Source organism: Geotrypetes seraphini, chromosome 10, assembly GCF_902459505.1.
Source record: "Geotrypetes seraphini chromosome 10, aGeoSer1.1, whole genome shotgun sequence".
Taxonomy (NCBI): Eukaryota; Metazoa; Chordata; class Amphibia; order Gymnophiona; family Dermophiidae; genus Geotrypetes; species Geotrypetes seraphini.
In genome coordinates, this window is record NC_047093.1 from 21063954 (window position 1) to 21083951 (window position 19998).

The 19998-nt window shown below is 48.8% G+C and overlaps 1 protein-coding gene across 3 annotated transcripts in view; it reads right to left on the reverse strand.

Moving 5' to 3' along the window:
- Positions 1-308: 308 nt before the first annotated feature.
- Positions 309-19998, reverse strand: part of SCPEP1 (serine carboxypeptidase 1) — an 87150-nt gene continuing 67460 nt past the window's right edge. For 2 of the 3 annotated variants that reach the window (XM_033960037.1, XM_033960036.1), the window contains exons 11-13: positions 11309-11446; positions 2174-2337; positions 310-947 (exon numbers count right to left, since the gene is read on the reverse strand). In XM_033960037.1, coding sequence (XP_033815928.1) covers positions 882-947; positions 2174-2337; positions 11309-11446 — 368 coding nt within the window. In that variant the 3' untranslated portion in view covers positions 310-881. Of the gene's footprint in view, positions 948-2173; positions 2338-11308; positions 11447-19998 lie in introns of all 3 variants that reach the window. The other variant, XM_033960035.1, reaches the window with a different exon arrangement.

Here is a 19998-nt window from a genome sequence, read left to right on the forward strand (position 1 = left end):
ACTGATTCTATGAGGGTCTGAACAGCCCACTTGTATTGTTAGAATTCTGCATGTTCTCAGTCTCCACCTGCTGGCAGAGGAGAGTAAACTCATCGTCTGTGCCGATCTGGAGGGATGATAAAGAATAATCAAATTTCTCTTACATTACTGTACATTGTAGGAGTCAATCGAAGGTTTGGTGTACCGACTGCATGGACCTGCACAGAGGCAGCTACTTGTATGCACAACTTGATTTATAGTGACTATAGAAACTGAATTAGCACAATCAGAATACTTTCATAAATTCTAGCAAGTTTTTAAAGGTTTTATTGAACCCCTGAATATGAAAGAAAAAAAAAAAAGGCAGGCAGAAGTATGCATGTTTTGTTCTTTGTACAAAGTACAAATTCAAGAAGTCCAGACAATTAAGTGGAAGAGTGACTGTGCTTCAGTTATAGTAACAGTTCTTCCAAACTATATGAAAATTAAAATTCAAAAGCTTCAGTGCAAATGTACCGGCAGCATGGAAAGGACAGAGGAAAGCCATGGAAAAACAGTGGTACAGTTATGTTAAAGGCCACGCCAAGTCCTTCTAGCTTAATCATTCCCAAACGCAGTCCTCGGGACACATCTTGTCCCATTGGTTTTTCAGGATACCCACAATGAAAATTCAGGGGTTAGAACTGCATGCAAATCTAACTCCTGAATATTCATTGTGGATATCCTGAAAACCTGATGGGATTAGATGTGCCCCAAAGATTGGGTGGGAATGGCTTTCTAGCTTATCTTTATGCAGCTGCAGGGGATCGAATCAGACCCTTCCCTTCTTAAATAGGATTAATGCCGTCAGCCAAATGAAAGCCAGGATCTGTCTTCCAGTCATGTCTGCTCATTTTGAGGCACTAGGTTTCTTGATTGGTCACCATCCTCAGGAGCTTCAGTGCCATTTCTCCTTGATCAAGTGGCACCTGGGTATAACAGAGCAAGCATTAAACAGAGACAAACATGGCACAGGTCAGGGATGCAGTTCAGGCCTCAAATACTACAGACAAGCCAGGTTTCCTGGATAGCCTTAAATACAAGATACAGTGGAACCTTGATTTACGAGCATAATTCGTTCCAGAAACATGCTCGTAAACCAAAATACTCATATATCAAAGCGAGTTTCCCCATAGGAAATAATGGAAACTCGGTTTGATACCATTTCCTCCCCCCCCCCCCCGAGGCCAGCGGCGCTGCTCCCCCTGTTCGCACCAGCACATCCCTCCAGGCACGCCGCCAAAACAACTTGAACTTGTTCCCCCCCCCCCCCCGTCTGGCATCAGCACGCAGCCACAGGACGTACCGGTGCTGCTTTAAGATCTTCCTGCCTCTGTCGGGCCTTGAGCATGCATCTGTGCATGCTCAAGGCCTTCTAATTCTCCCTCTCACTGAGATTCTCGGAGATCTCCGAGAATCTCGGCGAGAGGGAGAATTAGAATTAGAAGCCTTGAGCATGCGCAGATGCATGCTCAAGGCCCGGCAGAGGCAGGAAGATCTTCAAGCGGCACTGGCACGTCCTGTGGGCTGTGTACCGGTGCCAGAACGCGGGAGGGGGGTAGTTCAAGTTCGGGTGGGGGTGCTCGCAAATCGAGTCAACACTAGGTTTGCGAGACAAGTTTTGTGAGAATGTTTTGCTTGTCTTGCAAAACACTCGCAAACCGGGTTACTCGCAAATCGAGGTTTGACTGTATCTGAAAGAGACTACCTCTCGTGCACATTCATTAAGGCTATCCGGGAAACCTAGCCTGTCTGCAGTATTTGAGGCCTGAACATCTGCATCCCTGTCATAAGCAGTAAAATCAAAATCGTTACAAGAACAGTTCCGACAGCGGCCCATCGGTTTTTACCGCAAAGCTTTGAGAAACTTGCCCTAAATGATCTGCATGAGCTATTTCTAGATTAGTGCTCCGCACACATGGAACTCTTATCCATGTAAATGCTAGGATTCCATAACAAATACACAAATGGGGCTTAAATGTAGGTATTACGTTCAAGGCGGCTGATGTTCTGATGGCAGCAACTACCCACCCACCCCAAGCTCTTTCCAAAGTTTTGTAAATTGTGCAGAAAGCTGTTCAAGGCAAGTCATATACTGTGTGTTAAAATTACTTATACCTGCACATTTGTTAAGTATAAAAGACAGTTAACGCACCATGTGCCCAGCCTTCAGAATCCAGTAGAAAGCAAAGTTTTCGTGGGCCTTATAGAAAGCTGCTGTCTCGATGGATGTTGGAGAGATGTGCAATGCTTTCCATTTCTGTTTGAGAAACTGATCCAGCTGAGACCATTTCAGCTTCTTCACCCAGTTCTCCTGGCCTGTGCACAGAGAGAAGAGATGTCATCCGAGGTCTCTGCCCCTTCTAGCAGGAACAAAAATGAAAACAGCATCTGGCAAGCACCACGCCGCACATACAGTATGTTAAACTGATGGGTTTGGGGAGCTGCATTGATTACCTGACTGGGACGCAGGAGGAGATCCTTAACGCTGCCCCGTGTTCCCGCAGCAGCGGCAGGGCCCGGAGGTGGAATCGGGCAGGCACTGAGGAAGACGGACCCCTTGACTGTCACTGGGTCCGTCTTTCCTGGCTGTGAATTTCTTTAAATTTGAAACTGCTGCCGCGGTGTTTTGGGAGCTGCATTGATTACCTGACTGGGACACAGGAGGAGATCCTTAACGCTGCCCCGTGTTCCTGCAGCAGCGGCAGGGCCCGGAGGTGGAATTGGGCAGGCACCGAGGAAGACAGACCCTTGACGTCACCGGGTCCGTCTTTCCTGGCTGTGAATTTCTTTAAATTTGAAACCGCTCCCGCGGTTGCGGCTGCAGCCGTGCAGCCACAGGGCATGCCCTAAGGGGAAAGTCTTGCCCCTTGGAGCAACGAGAAGCCGGGGAGCAGGAGCTCAGGTTGTACAACTTTCATCTATTATTATGGGCAAAAGGAAAATTAAGCCTAAGAGCTCAACACCTGCTGTTTCTGGTCCTATGGACAGACATTTGACATTTTCTACAGAAATTTCATCACGACCTTTACCTGATATGAACTCTCCCATATCAGGAGCATCGTTGAGCCCCATTGAAAGGACACCCCCCCTTCATCCAGTACCTTGTGGTAGCGGGAATATTACTCCCGCTATATCTACTGAATTAGTGGTATCATTTACTCAGGTAAGTAAACTAGACTTTCTGAAATACCTAAACCACTTGAATTTTCAGGTATAGTAATGGATCAACCACTAGCAGTGGAAAAACAAGATATTACCCTTAAAGATTTATGGTTAGGTATTTCTAGAGTTGAAGGGTTTCTCAGAGAATCAGTGAAACAAACAGTAAACTATTCACATTCTGTGTCTCAAAAGTTTGAGAATGTGGATTCTAACTTAAATTCTTTGGATAAAAGATTAAGTGTGGTTGAAAGTCAAAGTAATATATTGCAAGCTGTCTCAGTATCTGCTGTAAAGGATTCTATGGTGTTACATTCTAAAATAGAAATGTTGGAAAATATGCATAGAGCGAGGAATCTACGCTTGGTTAATTTCCCAGTGGCTCACTTATTATCTCCTGAAATTTTGTTAAGGAAGTTTTTTAAAGAAATACTGGGATTACCCAATCCGGAGAATTTCCCAATAAACAATTGTTATTATATTCCACAAAAGAAAATACAATCCGACCAGGAGGTGGACCACCTGGTAACAAGTGAAATAAATCTGACAGAGTTTTTGGAAGATACTCAGGATGTGATTCAGAGTAGGTCCACCATGGTAATAACATGCATGAGTGAGATAGATAAAATGTTAATTATGAAACTTTACTTTAAAAATAGGTTGACAAAATTTTGTGGAGATTTGGTTAGAATTTTTCCTGATGTCTCAAGAGCTACGTAGCTAAGAAGGAAAGAATTTTTGAAATTAAGAACAAGAGTCTTAGCTCTTGAGGCATCATTTTACCTAAAATTTCCATGTAAATGTCTTGTTAAATTACAATATAACTGGGTGAAATTCAAACAGAAAAAGTTCCCAAAAGACTATGAACAAACAAAACAAAAAAGGGAACAAAAAACAAAATGAAAATGCCTTTAAACTACGAAGGTGCTCAGAACCATTGCATGGTAAGAAAGTGACCAAACCAGGGCAGCAACCCTTGTAAGGACTTTCAAAGAATCTATCATAGCACCATCCTCAAGCGGTAGAAAGGTATTTAAATTTTGGTGAGTGTCTTTTTATACTATTTTTCTTTTTTCTATTAAATGTTCATTTGAAGTGTCCAATACTTAAGTGAAAACTATAATCCTCAAAATAGGCAAAACTTAGCTGTGAGAGTTTAGGAAGCCAACTTGCTACAGCAGGTACAGGTGGGTTCTAATGCGTTTCGCCGACAGGCTTCTTCAGAGAACCCCCATGCTGGATGGAACATCAAGTACAACAACTTCCTAACCTTTCAACAATTCACGAAAGGCTGACAAGGCCGTAAGCTGAACCCGGAGAGAAGACCAAGCCAGTCCCCTGTCCAGGCCATCCTGCAAGAACTCTATGATGGTAGGCATGGAAGCACGAAAAGAGACTACTCCCTGTGCATGGCACCACCCCTCAAAGAGGCACAAAACCCTCACATAAGCCCGAAACGTAGAAAGCCTCCAGGACCCCAAGAGAGTAGAGATCACCTTATCAGAATACTCCTTCTTACCTAGGTGGCTGCTTTCAAGAGCCAAGCCGTAAGACAGAAGGGAGTCGGATCGAACAGAAGATCGTCCAAGAAAGGCATAAGAAGAGGATCTGCTACCAGATGTCTCATTAGATCTGCGTAGCACAGATGTCGAGGCCAATCCAGAGCCACCAGAACTGGATGGCGAACGATGTGGAGAACTCTGTCCAATAACGACCACGGAGGGAACACAGACAACAACCTCTCCATTGGCCATGGTTGAACCAGAGCATCCAGACCCTCGGCCTGACTGTCCCTGCGATGATTGAAGAAGGGCAGTTTAGTGTTGCCACCTGTGGCCATCAGGTCCATCAGGGGATGACCCCAAGCCTGTACTATCAACTGAAAGGCCACGGGGCTGAGACACCACTCTCCGGGATCTAATGTGTGATGACTGAGGAAGTCCGTCTGAACATTCTCCACCCCGGCTATGTAAGAGCCCGATATGTCCTGAAGATGCGACTCCGCCCAGAGCATGAGCCGAACCGCCTCCTGCGCCACCTGAGTGCTTCTGGTGCCTTCCTGACGATTGATGTAAGCTACTGCCGTGTCCGACAGAACTCTGACCAACTTGCCCATCAAAAGGGAGCTGAAGGCTAACAGCGCCAGATGGACGGCTCTGGTCTCCAACACATTGATCGACCAGGTGCCCTGAGCCGAGTGATTTAGACACTGAGCTCCCCAACCGAGGAGACTGGCATCCTTGAGAAGCACCGTAACACTGTAGTAGATCCAGACTCACCCCCTGAACAAGATGAGAGGTCTGGAGCTACCAACGAAGACTGCAGCACGCCATGCCCCGCAGAGGAACATGGAAATCCAAACTGTGCTTCTGGGGCGACCACCTCCGGAGCAGAGCATACTGAAGAGGATGCATGTGGGCCCCACGCCCACCTCACTACGTCAAGGGACACCACCATCAACCCCAAGACTTGGAGGAAATCCTGCGCCCGAGGACACTGGGACGCCAAAATCAGGCGAATCTAAGATTGCAATGTGTTTACCCGGGCCTCTGGAAGGAAGACCTTCTCCAAGGAAGTGTCGAACAGAACCCCAAGGTACTCCATATGCTGAGATGGGACCAACTGACTCTTGGCAAGGTTGACCACCCATCTCAGTGACTGGAGAAACTCCACCACTCGAGCCGTAACCCGGGTGCTCTCTTGCAATGACTCGAGCCATAAACCCGGGTGCTCTCCTGCAACGACCTCGCCCTAATCAACCAGTCGTCCAGGTAGGGGACAACCAGAATGCCCTCCGACTGCAAAGCCGCCGCGACGACCATCATCACTTTGGTGAATGTCTGGGGAGCCAAGGCCAAGTCCAAAGGAAGCGCACAGAACTGATAGTTCTGACTCAAGATCGCAAAGTGAAGGAAGCGCTGATGAGAGGCTCAAATGGGAACATGCAAGCAGGCCTCCGTCAGATTGAGAGAAGTCAGGAACTCCCCCGGCTGAACCGCCAGAATGACAGACCGCAATGTTTCCATGCGAAAAGAGGGAATTCTGAGAGCCCTGTTGACCCCTTTCAAATCCAGGATGGGCCGAAAGGCCCCCTCCATCTTGGGCACCACAAAGTAAATGGAGCACTTGCTGGTGCCACATTCCTGAGGGGGCACTGGAACAACTGCTTTGAGATCTAGCAAGCGCTGAAGGGTCTGGCGAAAGGCCTGGGTCTTCCATGCCGCCCGACCTGGAGAGGCTAGATATGATCTGGCAGAGAGCGGGCAAACTCTAGAGCATAACCATCCCGCACCACCTCCAGGACCCACTGATCGGACGAGATCTCAGCCCACTTGGGAAAAAAGGTCGCACAGCCGGGCACCCACCAGAACCAAAGGGGGCGCCGGCAACGAGTCATTCTGCAGGACGGGCAGCGGGGGAACTTTGGCCCCCGAAAGGACTGCATGCGCTAATAAAACCAAACCCGGGAAAACCCGGAAGCCTGGAAAGTAGCAGCCCCACGCCCAGGGAAATATTTGCAGAACTCCTGCAGATGCCCACGGGCACTGCCATTCCAAGATGCTGGGCGAGCATGGTCGTCAGGCAGGCGAGGTACCTTAGAGTCCGTTTAGAGTCTGAACCAACTTATCTAAGTCCTCTCCAAACAAAAACCCCCAAAATGGAAATATGGTAAGCTGAATTTTGGATGCGGCATCCACCGACTAAGTGTGAAGCCACAAGGCACGTTGCCTGGCCACTCCAAAAGCCAGAGTCGTAGCCGACATCCGCACCAAGTCATAAAGAACATCCGAGAGGAACGAGGCAGCCATCTCAATCTTTGCCACCTCCTGATCCACCAAGGACCAGTTATCAGACTCACGATCCAGGACATGCTCAGCCCACTGAAACAAGGCACGAGCCACCAGCCCCCCGAAGGCAGACATATCAAAATTCTGCTTAAGAATGGTCTACAACTTAGTCCCATAAGGCAAAACCGTCCTCAACAGGCATGGTATGCTACTTAGAAATCGCTGCGACCACCGCGTCCACCACTGGCGACTTTAAAGTAGCCCTATCCTCCTCCGGGATGGGATACCAACAAGCCATGGTGCGCGCTAACCAAAACGGTGCATTCCACTGCCCCAGTACACTATCCCGAACATCCTGATGCATTGGAAAAGAGCAGGAAACAGATCCCCCTTAGAAGAGCAGGAAACAGATCCCCCTTAGAAGAGGGTCCCCCACAAGCGGGGTCTCTGGTGGCACTTCCTCAAAACGCAGCACTGAGAAGACCTGCTTAAACAGGTCTGGGAGCTCATCCCTCTGAAAAAGGCGCACCATGGACGCCTCGTCGCCGGAAGGTGGGAAACCCAACACTCCACCGCCAGCGGCCGTCCTCTCGGGAGGATCCTGGAATTCCTAAAAGGGTCCAGGGCCTCATCCAGGTCAACACGCTCCTCTGTCCACCAATCCACAACCCAAGGCACCCACGGGCGCTTGGACGAGGGAGGAGGTAGAGGGGATGCCAAAGGAGAAGAGGGAGACAAAGCCACAGGGGGTGTGTGGAGGGAACCCCCCCAGAAACCCCTTGGGCACTCGTGGGACCCCCAGCTGCCTGAAAATAGGCTCTGCACAAAGAAAAAAATCAAATCAGAGGAAACCCCCCCGGGGGTCCCAAGGGAATCCCTGCCACAGCAGGGGACCCAGTAGAAACCTGCCCCTACTTTTCCAATATAGGGGGAAGGTCACCTGAGGTTGCAGACAAAATGGAGGGGCCAGACTGAGAAAATGGCGAAGTTCCCACCAAAAACAACCCCTCCTGGGCCTGTAGCGGCTGGGAAGCCTGAACAGTCCCAGTCGTTAAAGCAGGCAAGCCAGCATCAGCTGTTAAAAAATCAGCTGAGAGGGAATGCTTTGTACCCTGACCGTTGGCGGTCAAGGGAATCCTCCGTGGGCAGTGAAAGAAGACCGGGCCTCCCCACTACTTCCTGCTGACTCGCAAGGCACTATCGGCAGGGAACTCTGGGCACCTGCAGCCGCTGCCGACGGAGCTCTTCCACCGCGTCGGCCTGAACACCACTTGCACAGGCCGGCCGCGAGTGCCTTGCGTCTGAAGCACAATGAGCACTTTTTCCCTTGAGAAGTGCTCACTGCCCCATACACGACCTAGCTATATTTAAAGTGCCGGTTAGTGCAAAAATACAGTAAATTTAAAGGGAAACAATCCTCCAGACCGGTACTACCTCAGGATTTTTTTTTTTTTTTAACAGAACAGACTCCACAGGCTCTCAAAGGAGTATACCTTGCTTAATTTAGGGGGCAAGGCTTACTGCTGAGGCTCCTCTAAAAAAATGTGGGAAATGGGGGGAGGGACCCCACTCAAAACCCACCAGGTTTGACAACCCTGAGGTCAGATGGACCCCCAAACAGGGCCCACCCAAGCTCAATCCGACCAAAAACAGGGACTAGAAACCCCTAAACAAATTCCAACAGCCCTACCAAGGGAGATGGGTACAGCTCACGCAACACCTGCTGAAGACTGAAAAAAGACTGATAGGAATAGGGGAAGGTATCTCTTATGTACTATTCCACAATTTTGTTTCAGTCTTCACCTGCTGGCCATGATCCGCTATAATAATTCCCTTAGCGCGCATGTGCACTTCAAACCTGGTGGCTCCGTACGTCCGTAGCTCCGTGGCCGGCAGAGAAATTATATTGTAAGAGGAAGAGAAGTTGGTAAAGCGTGCGGCGCGTGCGTTCGATTTGCTTCGAGTGGCAGTTTATTTTACTCAGCAGTTATTCTGTGCCAGTTGCCGTTTGATTAAAAAAAAAAAAAAAAAGGTAGGTGGGAGAAGGGGCACAATAATTGACATCCCTCCTATTATCACCAATATTTCCCCGACATCCCGGACCTCCCCCGACATCTCCACACACACACAGAGAAGGACAGGGGGGCCAAACAGACGGACATTGACAGACTGATAGAAAAGGTGGCAGTGAAAGACATACACACAGCGGGACAGGAGGTCAAAGAGAGAGATTGAAAAAAAAAAAAAAAAAGACATACAGTGGCCAAGGAGAGAGACAGCAAAATAAGACAGACATACAGCGGCCAAGGAGAGAGAGAAAGAAAGAAAGACAGACACATCTATTCTAGCATCCGTTAATGTAACGGGCTTAAAGACTAGTTGAGATATATATCCACTCGTAAAGATTAACCTCTACCGGTCTGGAGAGTGCTAAAGAAGATTAGATTAGATCATGGCCTTGCATTCTAAAGTAGAGGTTTAGAGCCTATGATAAATGGGCTACACAGAGAATCCCCAGCTACTAAGAACTAAACCAGTGGCCATGTTAACCATTTTTCTGTAAGTGGGGCAGACTACAGTTTATTTCTTGATTCTACCACAAATCTTAAAACAAGAAATCTAAGTGGTTTACAATATTTTAAAAAGAAAGAAAGATTTTGGAATTCAATTTGGACGCAGGTTAACCGTTTACTTGAAAATCATGTTGCTTTGTCTTATGATACTATTCTGTTTGGCATGGCTATGAGGAAAAAAAGTCAAATTTCATCTTATAATAACAAGCTTCTATTGATAATGACAGGGGTGGCAATTCAGCACATTACCAGTAATTGGAAAAATTATACTAATCTTAATTATTCATTTTGGTGGAATTCACTTTGTCATATTTTTAAAATGGAAAGAGCAATTGCTGTACAGAAAGGTAACTATAATAATTTCATAAAGATCTGGGGGCCATTAGAAAATTATTGTAATGAATGAACACTGTTTTCCTTTATGATTGTTACTTGTAATTTGTTGGGGGGAGGGGGAAATTTGGATGGTTAATATTTTCAACTAATGATTTGATTTGGGTTTATTATGGTTATATTCTTTAAAGGATTGGTGGGTGGGTGGGAAGGGTTATAATTTTTACATGAATGGATGATATGTATAAGAATGTCAAGTGTATATCTTATTAGTATTGTACTGTTATAATATTAATCACTTGTTTGGTGAGTTTTAAAATGAATAAAGAATTAAAAAAAACAACCAAAAAACCAGGGAAGAAAAAAAGTCTGATTTACAATAGGGGGGAAGGGGAAGTACAAGACGATGGGTCTGTATTTACTGATGCGCATCTTATTTAGAATTTTAAAAGTAGTTTCATCTGCGTCAGACAGAAGATGATGAGTAGGCCTTCATGAAGAGGCATGTTTTTATTACCTTCTTAGGATAAATTTTAAAAATGAAGATTTTGAGAATGAGAGGGAGGCTGTTCCAGATTAAAAAGGACCTTAAGGTGGATCCAAAAGAGCAATTTTATAAATATCTGCTATTTATATGGCTAAAAACTCATAAGATATAGTACACATTTTGATTAAATCTCATTGTTATGAGAAAAATCTTGATTACAAGTTTTGCTCAGATAAATTGCTATGTCTCAAAATTATTAAACACCCATACCAAACCTGTATACTAGAAGCTGCCAATTTTGGTTTCAGAGTTGGCAACAAAATCATCCCAAAATCTGGATTCAAGTTTAGGCTAAACACCCCCACTTCAACGATGACTCTTGCTGCTTCCCTTTTCATCTGACCATCTCTAGGCCCTCCCCGGGCTTATCTTAAGCAGCTTTTGTGTTCTAGAGGCCTCTTCAAGGGCAGGAATTAATCCCAATCTTTCCTGCCTGGTGATGCTGCTATCAAAATGGCTGCTAAGATTGCCACAGAGGGTCCTGGCAGCCATTTTGAGACTGGAACCAGCAGAGACAGAAATGAGTGCGGACACTCCTATGCCCACTACCCGTCAATGACAAGGTAGCAGTTTTGGTTTCTCCTGAAACTGAGAAGTCAATTTTGGTCACATTCAGTTTCAGCTGAAATCAAAGATCTGTGTACCTGCTCTGCTCATTAACCGCACTGAGCTGAACATCTGGACATAGGGTCTTTGTGCTTAAGTTTTCTGTCATCTTCTTTATAGGAAGGTAAGTCACTGCCTACACCACATGGCTAAGAGTAAGACAGCAGATGGCTTGGCTTCCCAAAATCTCTAGTCAGAAATGCTTTGTAATCCTCTGGGGATGGAAGGCAGGCCACACACGGTTGACAGAATAATAATAATAATAAGAGGCAAATCCTTACCAACAGTGTCCACAATGAGGTCCAGCTGGCCATTGTAGACTGTAACATTGATTCCAGTCATCAAGAGTTGGTCCACAGTGTCTATCACTGGCTTCATAAAGTCATCCTCCATGTTTGAAAAGACATCTGAAGCCTGGCCTGTTTATTTTAACCAAATTAAAAAAAAGAAAAGAAAATATCTATCCACCTAAGAATGTATTCGCCAGACAGAACACACATGAAACCCAGCTGTTTTAGACCCTATTGGTACACCAGGCTGAGGAACCTGCTGCTTGGGCTGATGAAACTCAGATGTGTCTGAAAGAGACATAAGCATCCAGTCTTTAAGGTGAAACACATACTAAGATCTCACACACACTGTACTTTTTAAGGTATAATTATATTTCAGACTGCTTGTGCAACAAATATGTACATAAGTTTCACCAGTCTGAAGAGGGGAAAAAGCAGCACTCTTCCCCTTTAAAAATTACCTCTAAGAAAGTACATGCACCCTTTACATCTCCTATTCAGCATTGTCTAGCTTATTTCACATTCATTCATTTAAGTACTCGCACCTCCTCAATTCACCCCCCCCCCCCCCTTTCCAGCCATACCTCCCCCAAGTTTGGTAATTGTACACATACGAGTCATACATTGCACTGACATGCATATACTGTATTTCAGACAATTTCAGAAGCTATTTCTGCATTAAAAAAACATTTTATGCATGTTTGGGAAATTTAAAAGCTTAAGCTGGTTACTAACATATATATTATTAGGCTTAAGAACGGCATCACGCTGCACTATGTTGTAGTTGCTGATTTTTAAAAGCCACAATGATTGTAAACAAGGCATTTAGACAGGATCAATTTTTATAAGATAGGCAGATATGTTGGGCCTATGGTACCTTTATGAACAGTACAAAAGCTTTCACCAGCTCCAAGAGACTCCTTTGGGAACCCTGCAATTGCAGTCCTTGAGCCCAACTACTACTGTACAATGGCTGGGCATCCCTCCCCCAGATGCTGTTGCCCCCTACAGCATTCCAGGTCCCAAGCAAAGCCCAGACCTGGATTGCAAATCCAGATACTAGATCCACTGAGCTAGGCCTATAACAACATCTCTCCAGCAGCCAGATACAAGGCATTTTGATAGAAGAATCCATTGCACCTCATTCTCAAACACTGCTTGTTAGCAGAAGGGAGGTATTACCACCATTGCCATGCTGATATTCATTTGCGACATAGGCTTTAACACATGTGGTGATTGACTGTCCACTTACTCAGTGCCTGGACTAGCTTGCTGCACCACTTTGAACTCAAGGCAAGTTATATAGTGTTAAGTTATGAGGACCTGGTCTAAGGTTCTGCCACCTATCTATTTATCCCTCTTACCTCGGCTCTTGTCCCTGCCTATACAGTGGTACCTCGGTTTACGAGTACACCAGTTTGCGAGTGTTTTGCAAGACAAGCAAAACATTCGCAAACTTGGTGCCTCGTAAACCGAGCTTGCCTCGCTGTACGAGTGCCCCCCCCCCCGCGATCCGGCATCACCCCCAGCGATCCGGCATCCCCCCGCTCGCGTTTCACCCCCTCCACCGCGATCCTACTTCCCCCCCCACCCCGAGCAGTCAATGACACCCTTTACTCGACTTGGCACCAGTGCCCGAAGATTCTCCCTCTTCTGGCACGGCCTGGGCTGGGCGGTGCGTTGGAGATCCTCCTTCTTCTGGTCTGGGCTGGGCTGGCTTTGAGCATTTGCGCATGCTCAAAGCCTTCTGGTCTCGCTCTCAATCTCAGAGAGAGCGAGACTAGAAGGCTTTGGGCATGCGCAAATGCTCAAAGCCAGCCCAGCCCAGACCAGAAGAAGGAGGATCTCTGACGCACCGCCCAGCCGCGCCAGAAGAGGGAGGATCTTCGGGCACCGGCACTTGTGCCAAGTCGGGTAAAGGGTGTCATTGACTGCTCGGGAGGGGGGAAGTAGGATCGCGGTGGAGGGGGGGCAACGCGAGCGGGAGGGGGATGCCGGTTCGCAGGGGGGGAAAGCTGGATCGCAGGGAGGGGTTTGGAACAGCGTCGGATTCCTCAAGGAGGGGGGGGGAGAATGGAGCAGCGCCGGTAGCCTCGTGGGGGGGGGGGGGGAGGAGGTGGAACCAATCAAAGCAGTTTCCCTTACTTCCTATGGGGAAACTTGCTTTGATATACGAGCAATTTGGTTTACAAGCATGCTTCTGGAACGAATTATGCTCGTAAACCAAGGTTCCACTGTATATCTGTATTCAGTCCCTTGGCTATGTAGTATGTTGTTTCATTAGTATTACATCTGTTATTTGAATGTTCTAATGCATGCTTATTAGGTGTTTGATTGGTATCATGCAGACACAGCAACGTTACTTATCGTAACAGTTGTTATCCAGGGACAGCAGGCAGCTATTCTCACTAGTGGGTGATGTCATCCGACAAAGCCCCGATACGGACATCTTGCAAGCATGTCTTGCTTGAAGAAACTCAGAAGTTTCGAGATGCCCACACCGCGCATGCGCCAGTGCCTTCCCGCCCGATGCTCCGGGCGTGTCTCCTCAGTTCAGGTAGCTAGCAGAGAAGCCAAACCCAGGGGAGGTGGGGTGGGACGTGAGAATAGCTGCCTGCTGTCCTGGATAACAACTGTTACGGTAAGTAACATTGCTTTATCCCAGGACAAGCAGGCAGGTATTCTCACTAGTGGGTGACCTCCAAGCTAACCTCAATGGGATGGAGGGAGAGTTGGCAACTTAGGAGAACAAATTTTGTAACACAGTTTGGCCAAACTGCCCTCCCGTCTGGAGAAAGTATCCAGACAATAATGAGAGGTGAACGTATGAACCGAGGACCAAGTGGCAGCCCTACCAAATCTCCTCAATCGGTGTCGATCTGAGGAAGGCTACAGAGGCTGCCATTGCTCTGACCCTTATGGGCTGTGACCTTACAGGGAAGGGGTAATCCAGCCTGGGCATAGCAGAAAGAGATACAAGCCGCCATCCAGTTGGAGATGGTGCGCTTCGATACAGGTCGTTCCCAACTTGTTTGGATCAAAGGAGACGAAAAGTTGAGGAGCAGTTCTGTGTGGTTTGGTGGCGATCCAAGTAGAAAGCCAAAGCACGTTTACAGTCCAGAGTGTGAAGAGCTGATTCTCCAGGATGAGAATGAGGCTTTGGAAAGAACACTGGAAGCACAATGGATTGGTTGAGGTGAAATTCAGAGACCACTTTAGGCAGGAATTTCGGTTAGTGCGGAGGACCACCTTGTCATGATGGAATACTGTGAAAGGTGGGTCCGCCACCAAGGCCTGAAGCTCACTGACCCTGCGAGCAGATGTGAGGGCCACCAGAAAAACCACTTTCCAAGTGAGAAACTTTAGTGGAGCCTTTGCTCAGAGGCTCAAAAGGAGGTTTCATAAGCTGAGAAGGACAACATTTAGATCCCAAACCACTGGAGGCGGTTTTGAGAGGAGGATTGACATGAAAAAGTCCTTTCATAAATCCTGGGAAACCACAGGATGAGAAGAGAGAGGTTTCCCTTGTAGAGGCTGATGGAAAGCCGCAATAGCACTCAGGATGGACTCGTATAGATGTTCGACTTGAGACCAGACTGAGACAGATGTAAAAGATAGTCCAAAACAGAGGATAGGGAGGCTCGCTGAGGCTCCTTAGAATTGAAAATACACCAATGAAGAAAATCTAGTCCATTTTTGGGAGTAGCATTGACGAGTAGCAGGCTTCCTGGAAGCCTCCAAGACATCCCTCACCGCCTGGGAAAAACTGGTGCGGAGTTACGTTGAGAGGAACCAAGCTGTCAGGTGGAGAGACTGCAGGTTGGGATGAAGCAGAGACCTCTGATGCTGAGTAAGCAGTGAAGGAAACACTGGAAGTAGGTACGGTTCCCTGCTGCTGAGTTGAAGTAGAAGGGGAGAACCAAGGTTGCCTGGGCCACCGAGGAGCTATCAGAATCATGGTGGCATGGTCGGACTTCAGCTTGACTAAGAGTCTTTTGAATGAGAGGGAATGGCGGGAAACGCATACAGAAAGCGATTCCCCCATCCAGCAGAAAAGCATCTGCCTCAGGCATGAGGAGCGTAATGATCTGGAGCAAAACTGAGGCAGCTTGAAATTGTGGGGAGCCGCAAAAGAGGTCTATCTGAGGCGTTCCCCACTGAGCAAAGATCTGATGAAGGGGCTTGGAGTGGAGTGTCCATTCGTGAGGCTGGAGAAGACGACTCAGTTTGTCCGCCAAGACATTGTCCCTCCCCTGAATGTAGACAGCTTTGAGGAAGGTGTTGTGGCGATACCGCCCAATCCCAGACTCTGAGAGCTTCCTGGCAGAGGGAGGGCCGAGCCCGTGCCCCCTCTGCTTGTTGACATAATACATGGCGACCTGATTGTCGGTGCGAATGAGGACCACCATGTCGTGAAGCAGATGTTGAAAAGCTTGAAGAGCAATGAAGATGGCTCTGAGCTCCAGAAGATTGATTTGATGAGTTGGTCCGCACAGGTCCAGAATCCCTGAGTGCAAAGCCCATCCAGATGAGCCCCCCAGGCATAGGTCGAGGAATCGGTTAGTGAGAACCTTCTGTTGAGGGAGGAGTGTGAAACAGCAAACCTCTGGATAGATTCGAAAAGGGTCATCCACCAAAGTAGAGACTGCCGAAGAGCAGGAGTGACTATGATGTGTCGAGGTCAACGGGTCTGACACCGAGTCCATTGAGAAGGCTCAGGGTCCACTGAGGAATTCTGAGATGGAGCCTGGCAAAGGGCGTCACATGAAATGTAGAGGCCATGTGGCCTCCAGGAGGACCATCATGTGTCTCGCTGAGATGGATCTGGCGAGAAGATACAGACTGGCAGAGACGAAGAAGAGCATCCATGCGCTGAGGAGGAAGGAATGCTCGAAGCTGGATGGTGTCCAGTACCACCCCGATGAAGGGAAGGGACTGGGTAGGCTGCAGATGAGATTTGGGAAAATTGATCTCGAAGCCTAGGCTCTGCAGGAAGCAGATCGTGGTCAAGGTCGCCGAAATGACCTTTGGAGCTGACGGGGCCTTGATGAGCCAGTCGTCGAGGTATGGAAATACCTGAAGACCCCTGTTCCGGAGTGCAGCGGCCACCACTACCAGACACTTCATGAAGACTCTGGGAGACGAGGACAGGCCGAATGGAAGCACTCGATACTGCAGATGTAGATGTCCCACCCGAAATCTGAGGAACTTGCGGGAGGCCGGATGAATGGGAATGTGAGTGTAGGCCTCCTTGAGATCCAGAGAGCATAACCAGTCGTTCTGCTCGAGGAGAGGGTAGAGAGAAGCAAGTGTCAGCATGCGAAACCTCTCCTTGACTAGGAATTTGTTGAGGGCCCTGAGGTCCAAAATGGGTCGCAGGTCGCCCGTCTTCTTCGGATACAAGGAAGTACCGGGAGTAAAACCCCTGGTTCAGTTGGTCCGATCGGGACCGGCTCCACGGCACGAAGCCGGAGCAAAGCCTGAGCTTCCTGGAGAGAAGGGCGGTCTGAGTCAAGTTGGAAGGATACTCTCTTGGAGGGTGGTCCAGGAGGGACCCGATGGAAATGAAGAGAGTATCCTTCCTTGATGATAGTAAGGACCAGAGGTCGGTTGTTATGGCCTCCCAGCGATTGATAAAAAATGATGGAGGCGCCCCCCTCCGATGGGAAAAACAGGGGGAGGCAGAACGAGGTTGGTTATGCCCTCGACGAGACAGTCAAAAAGGATGAGTGGTCTTAGGACAGCAGGCGACTTGAGACTTAGGCTGACCCTTCTGGGGAGGCTGACGCTTCGCCGGTTGCCTCGCAGGTAGGAGTTCTGCCTCGGCTGATAACGCCTCTGATAAATCAACGGCGGACGAGAAGGTCTGAGACTGCTGAGGCTTAGGCTTCGGCCGAGGATAGATTGGAAGGACTTTTCAGTGGTCAGACAACTTCTTCGTGACAGTCTCGATGGATTCGTCAAAAAGATCACCCCCAGCACACGGGACGTTTCGCCAGGCGGGTCCTGAAGATTCGGGTCCATATCAATGGTCCGCAACCAGGCCAACCGGCGCATCCCACACGAGCAGGCCGCCGCTCGGGCGGAGAGCTCGAACGCATCATAGGCAGATTGCATTAACTGAAGCCGAAGTTGGGACAGCGAAAGCAACCACTTCCTCAAACTCAAACCTAGCCTGGGACTTCGATGTATGGTGTGAACTTCCGAAGCACAGGTAGAAAAAATTCCAAGTAGGCTGCAAAGTGGAAATTGTAATTCAGGACTCGAGACTGCCATCATCGAATTCTGATAGATGCGTCGACAAACTTATCCATGGTTCTGCCCTCGCGGCCCGCCTAGAGGCACTGAAGCATAGACCTGGCCAGGATGAGGACGCTTGAAGCGAGGATTCGACCAGGGAGGGACTAGTGAGAAAGCTGAGGACCCTCAAAGCCTTTATGATGCACCATGCGGTACCGCGCATCCAATTTGCCAGGGACCGCAGGGATAGAGTAAGGAGACTCGAAGCATCGCATGAAGGTCTGGTCGAGGAGCTTGTGCAGGGGAAGCCGCAAGGACTCTGCCGGAGGATGAGGCAAGTGCATGGTATCGAGGTACTCTTTGGAATATCGAGACCCAGCATCGAGAGTAATGTCCATGTCATCCGCCATCTGCCTGAGGAACGATGAAAAGGACAGTTGGTCTGCCGTCGCCGGTCTGCGAGACGGACTAGAAGAAGAAGAGGCTTCCGGCTCCAGAGAGGCCTGCGAGCAACAAGACGAGTAGAAAAACCTCGGGGTCCATCGAACTCCGGGCCCCGGAGGAGGAGACCCCAGTCGAAGCAGCATACCCCAACCGAGGCAATTTCTTCTGAGGCGAGACGGTCGAGTGTCGAGAGGAATGCTTCGAAGAATGTCTGGATCGATGCCCCTCCCGATGCCTAGAAGGGGATCGAGCCTGTCTGTGAGAAACTGGCTCAGACGCCTCCAAGGAGCAGATTGGACTCGATGCCGTCGATCGCAGAGGCGGCAGAGTCGGAGGCTCCCCCGACGACGCCCCGGTTTGATAGGGGGTTCGGAAGAACTCGTCCTGCTTCCTGCTATGCCCAGGACTGGGTGGCCCCGAAGGAGGACGCCACACCGAGTCATGGGGCGGAGTAATCGGTTCCAAGGGAGGCAGGTCACTAAACGAGGCTTTCCTCGAGGGGATGGGCTCCAAGGGAGGCATATCACTAAGGGAGGCCCTCCTCGAGGAAATCGGTTCCAAAGGAGGTACAGCGCTAACGGAGGACCTCCTCGAGGACCCGGACACCGCTCGCCGCTCCTCCTCGCCGAGTAACGAGGTAGTGCGGCGAGGAGGAGGAGGAGGGGGCAGTCCGCCCCTCGAAGCCGAAGCTGGAAGGTCACCCTGGATGGTGGCAATCAGCCGAGGCCCCATGGTCTGCATGAGCTCCACGAACTGAGCCTCCAGGATGGACCGCAATGAAGCCGATATGGAGGTATCCGCACCAAAAGGGGGCCCTTCCGCACGGTCTCCGCGTTCCTTGGGTGCTACGTGCTTCTGCTTGCCAGTCTTCGGCACCTTGAGCACCACCGGAGGAACTGTCGGGGTCGATACCTGCTCCGAGGAGACGGATGAAGGCACCGGCGCCGACGCCGGTTTCAGGAGGCCCGAAGCAGCCGGGGAGGCAGAGGGCTTCGCAGAAGGAGTCGAAGCACCTGTCGATGTCGATGCTGCAGGATCCGATGAAGCTTCCATCTTGAACATGGACTCCCACGATTTCGGGAAGTGATCCGGTCCCAGACACTGTAAGCAGCATCGATGAGGGTCCGTGAGCGAAATCGCGCGTTGGCACTTGCTACACTTTTTAAAACCGGTGATCGGCCGGGACATAGGCCGGAAAAGCTCCGCCGCAAGGTCGAAGGCGCGGGGCCCCAGCCACGCGGCCGACCCGGTATCGGAAGGAAAATTTTTTTTTTTTTTTGAAAAAGAAATCAAAGAAAGAAATAAATGCACAGGAGAGCCAAAAGAACTCAACCCGCGGCAAAAAAAGAGATTCAATGGGCGCAAATTGAAGATAGACTTCTCAGCTCCGCGGAAGAAAAAGAACTGAGGAGACATGCCCGGAGCATCGGGCGGGAAGGCACTGGCGCATGCGCGGTGCGGGCATCTCGAAACTTCTGAGTTTCTTCAAGCAAGACATGCTTGCAAGATGTCCGTATCGGGGCTCTGTCGGATGACATCACCCACTAGTGAGAATACCTGCCTGCTTGTCCTGGGATAATGTATTATATCTTTGTTATTTGAACGTTCTTCCATGCTATCTCTATAGATATTGTTTGTACATAACATAAGAATTGTCATACTGGGACAGAATTAGGGAGGAGGAGGTTTTTGAGCCGATGAGGTAGTTTCCCTATCCAGTATTGCCTGCAAGATTTATGCTGGGGGCGTACGGGGATCTGAGGCTTTTCTTCATAAAGAGAAATATAAATTGACTTTTACATGAGGTAACAGTGACAGATAAGGAGGGGGGGGGGTGTTCTCCCTTCACAACATGAGAAGTGGTCATAAGAAAGGATATAATAAAATTATTTTTGGGGAGGTATTTGTTTAGATGTTTAAGATGTTCTCTCAACACCTATTTATATATTTCTACTTGGCTTGAACCCCACTATTTACCCTTTTCCATTGAGAATATT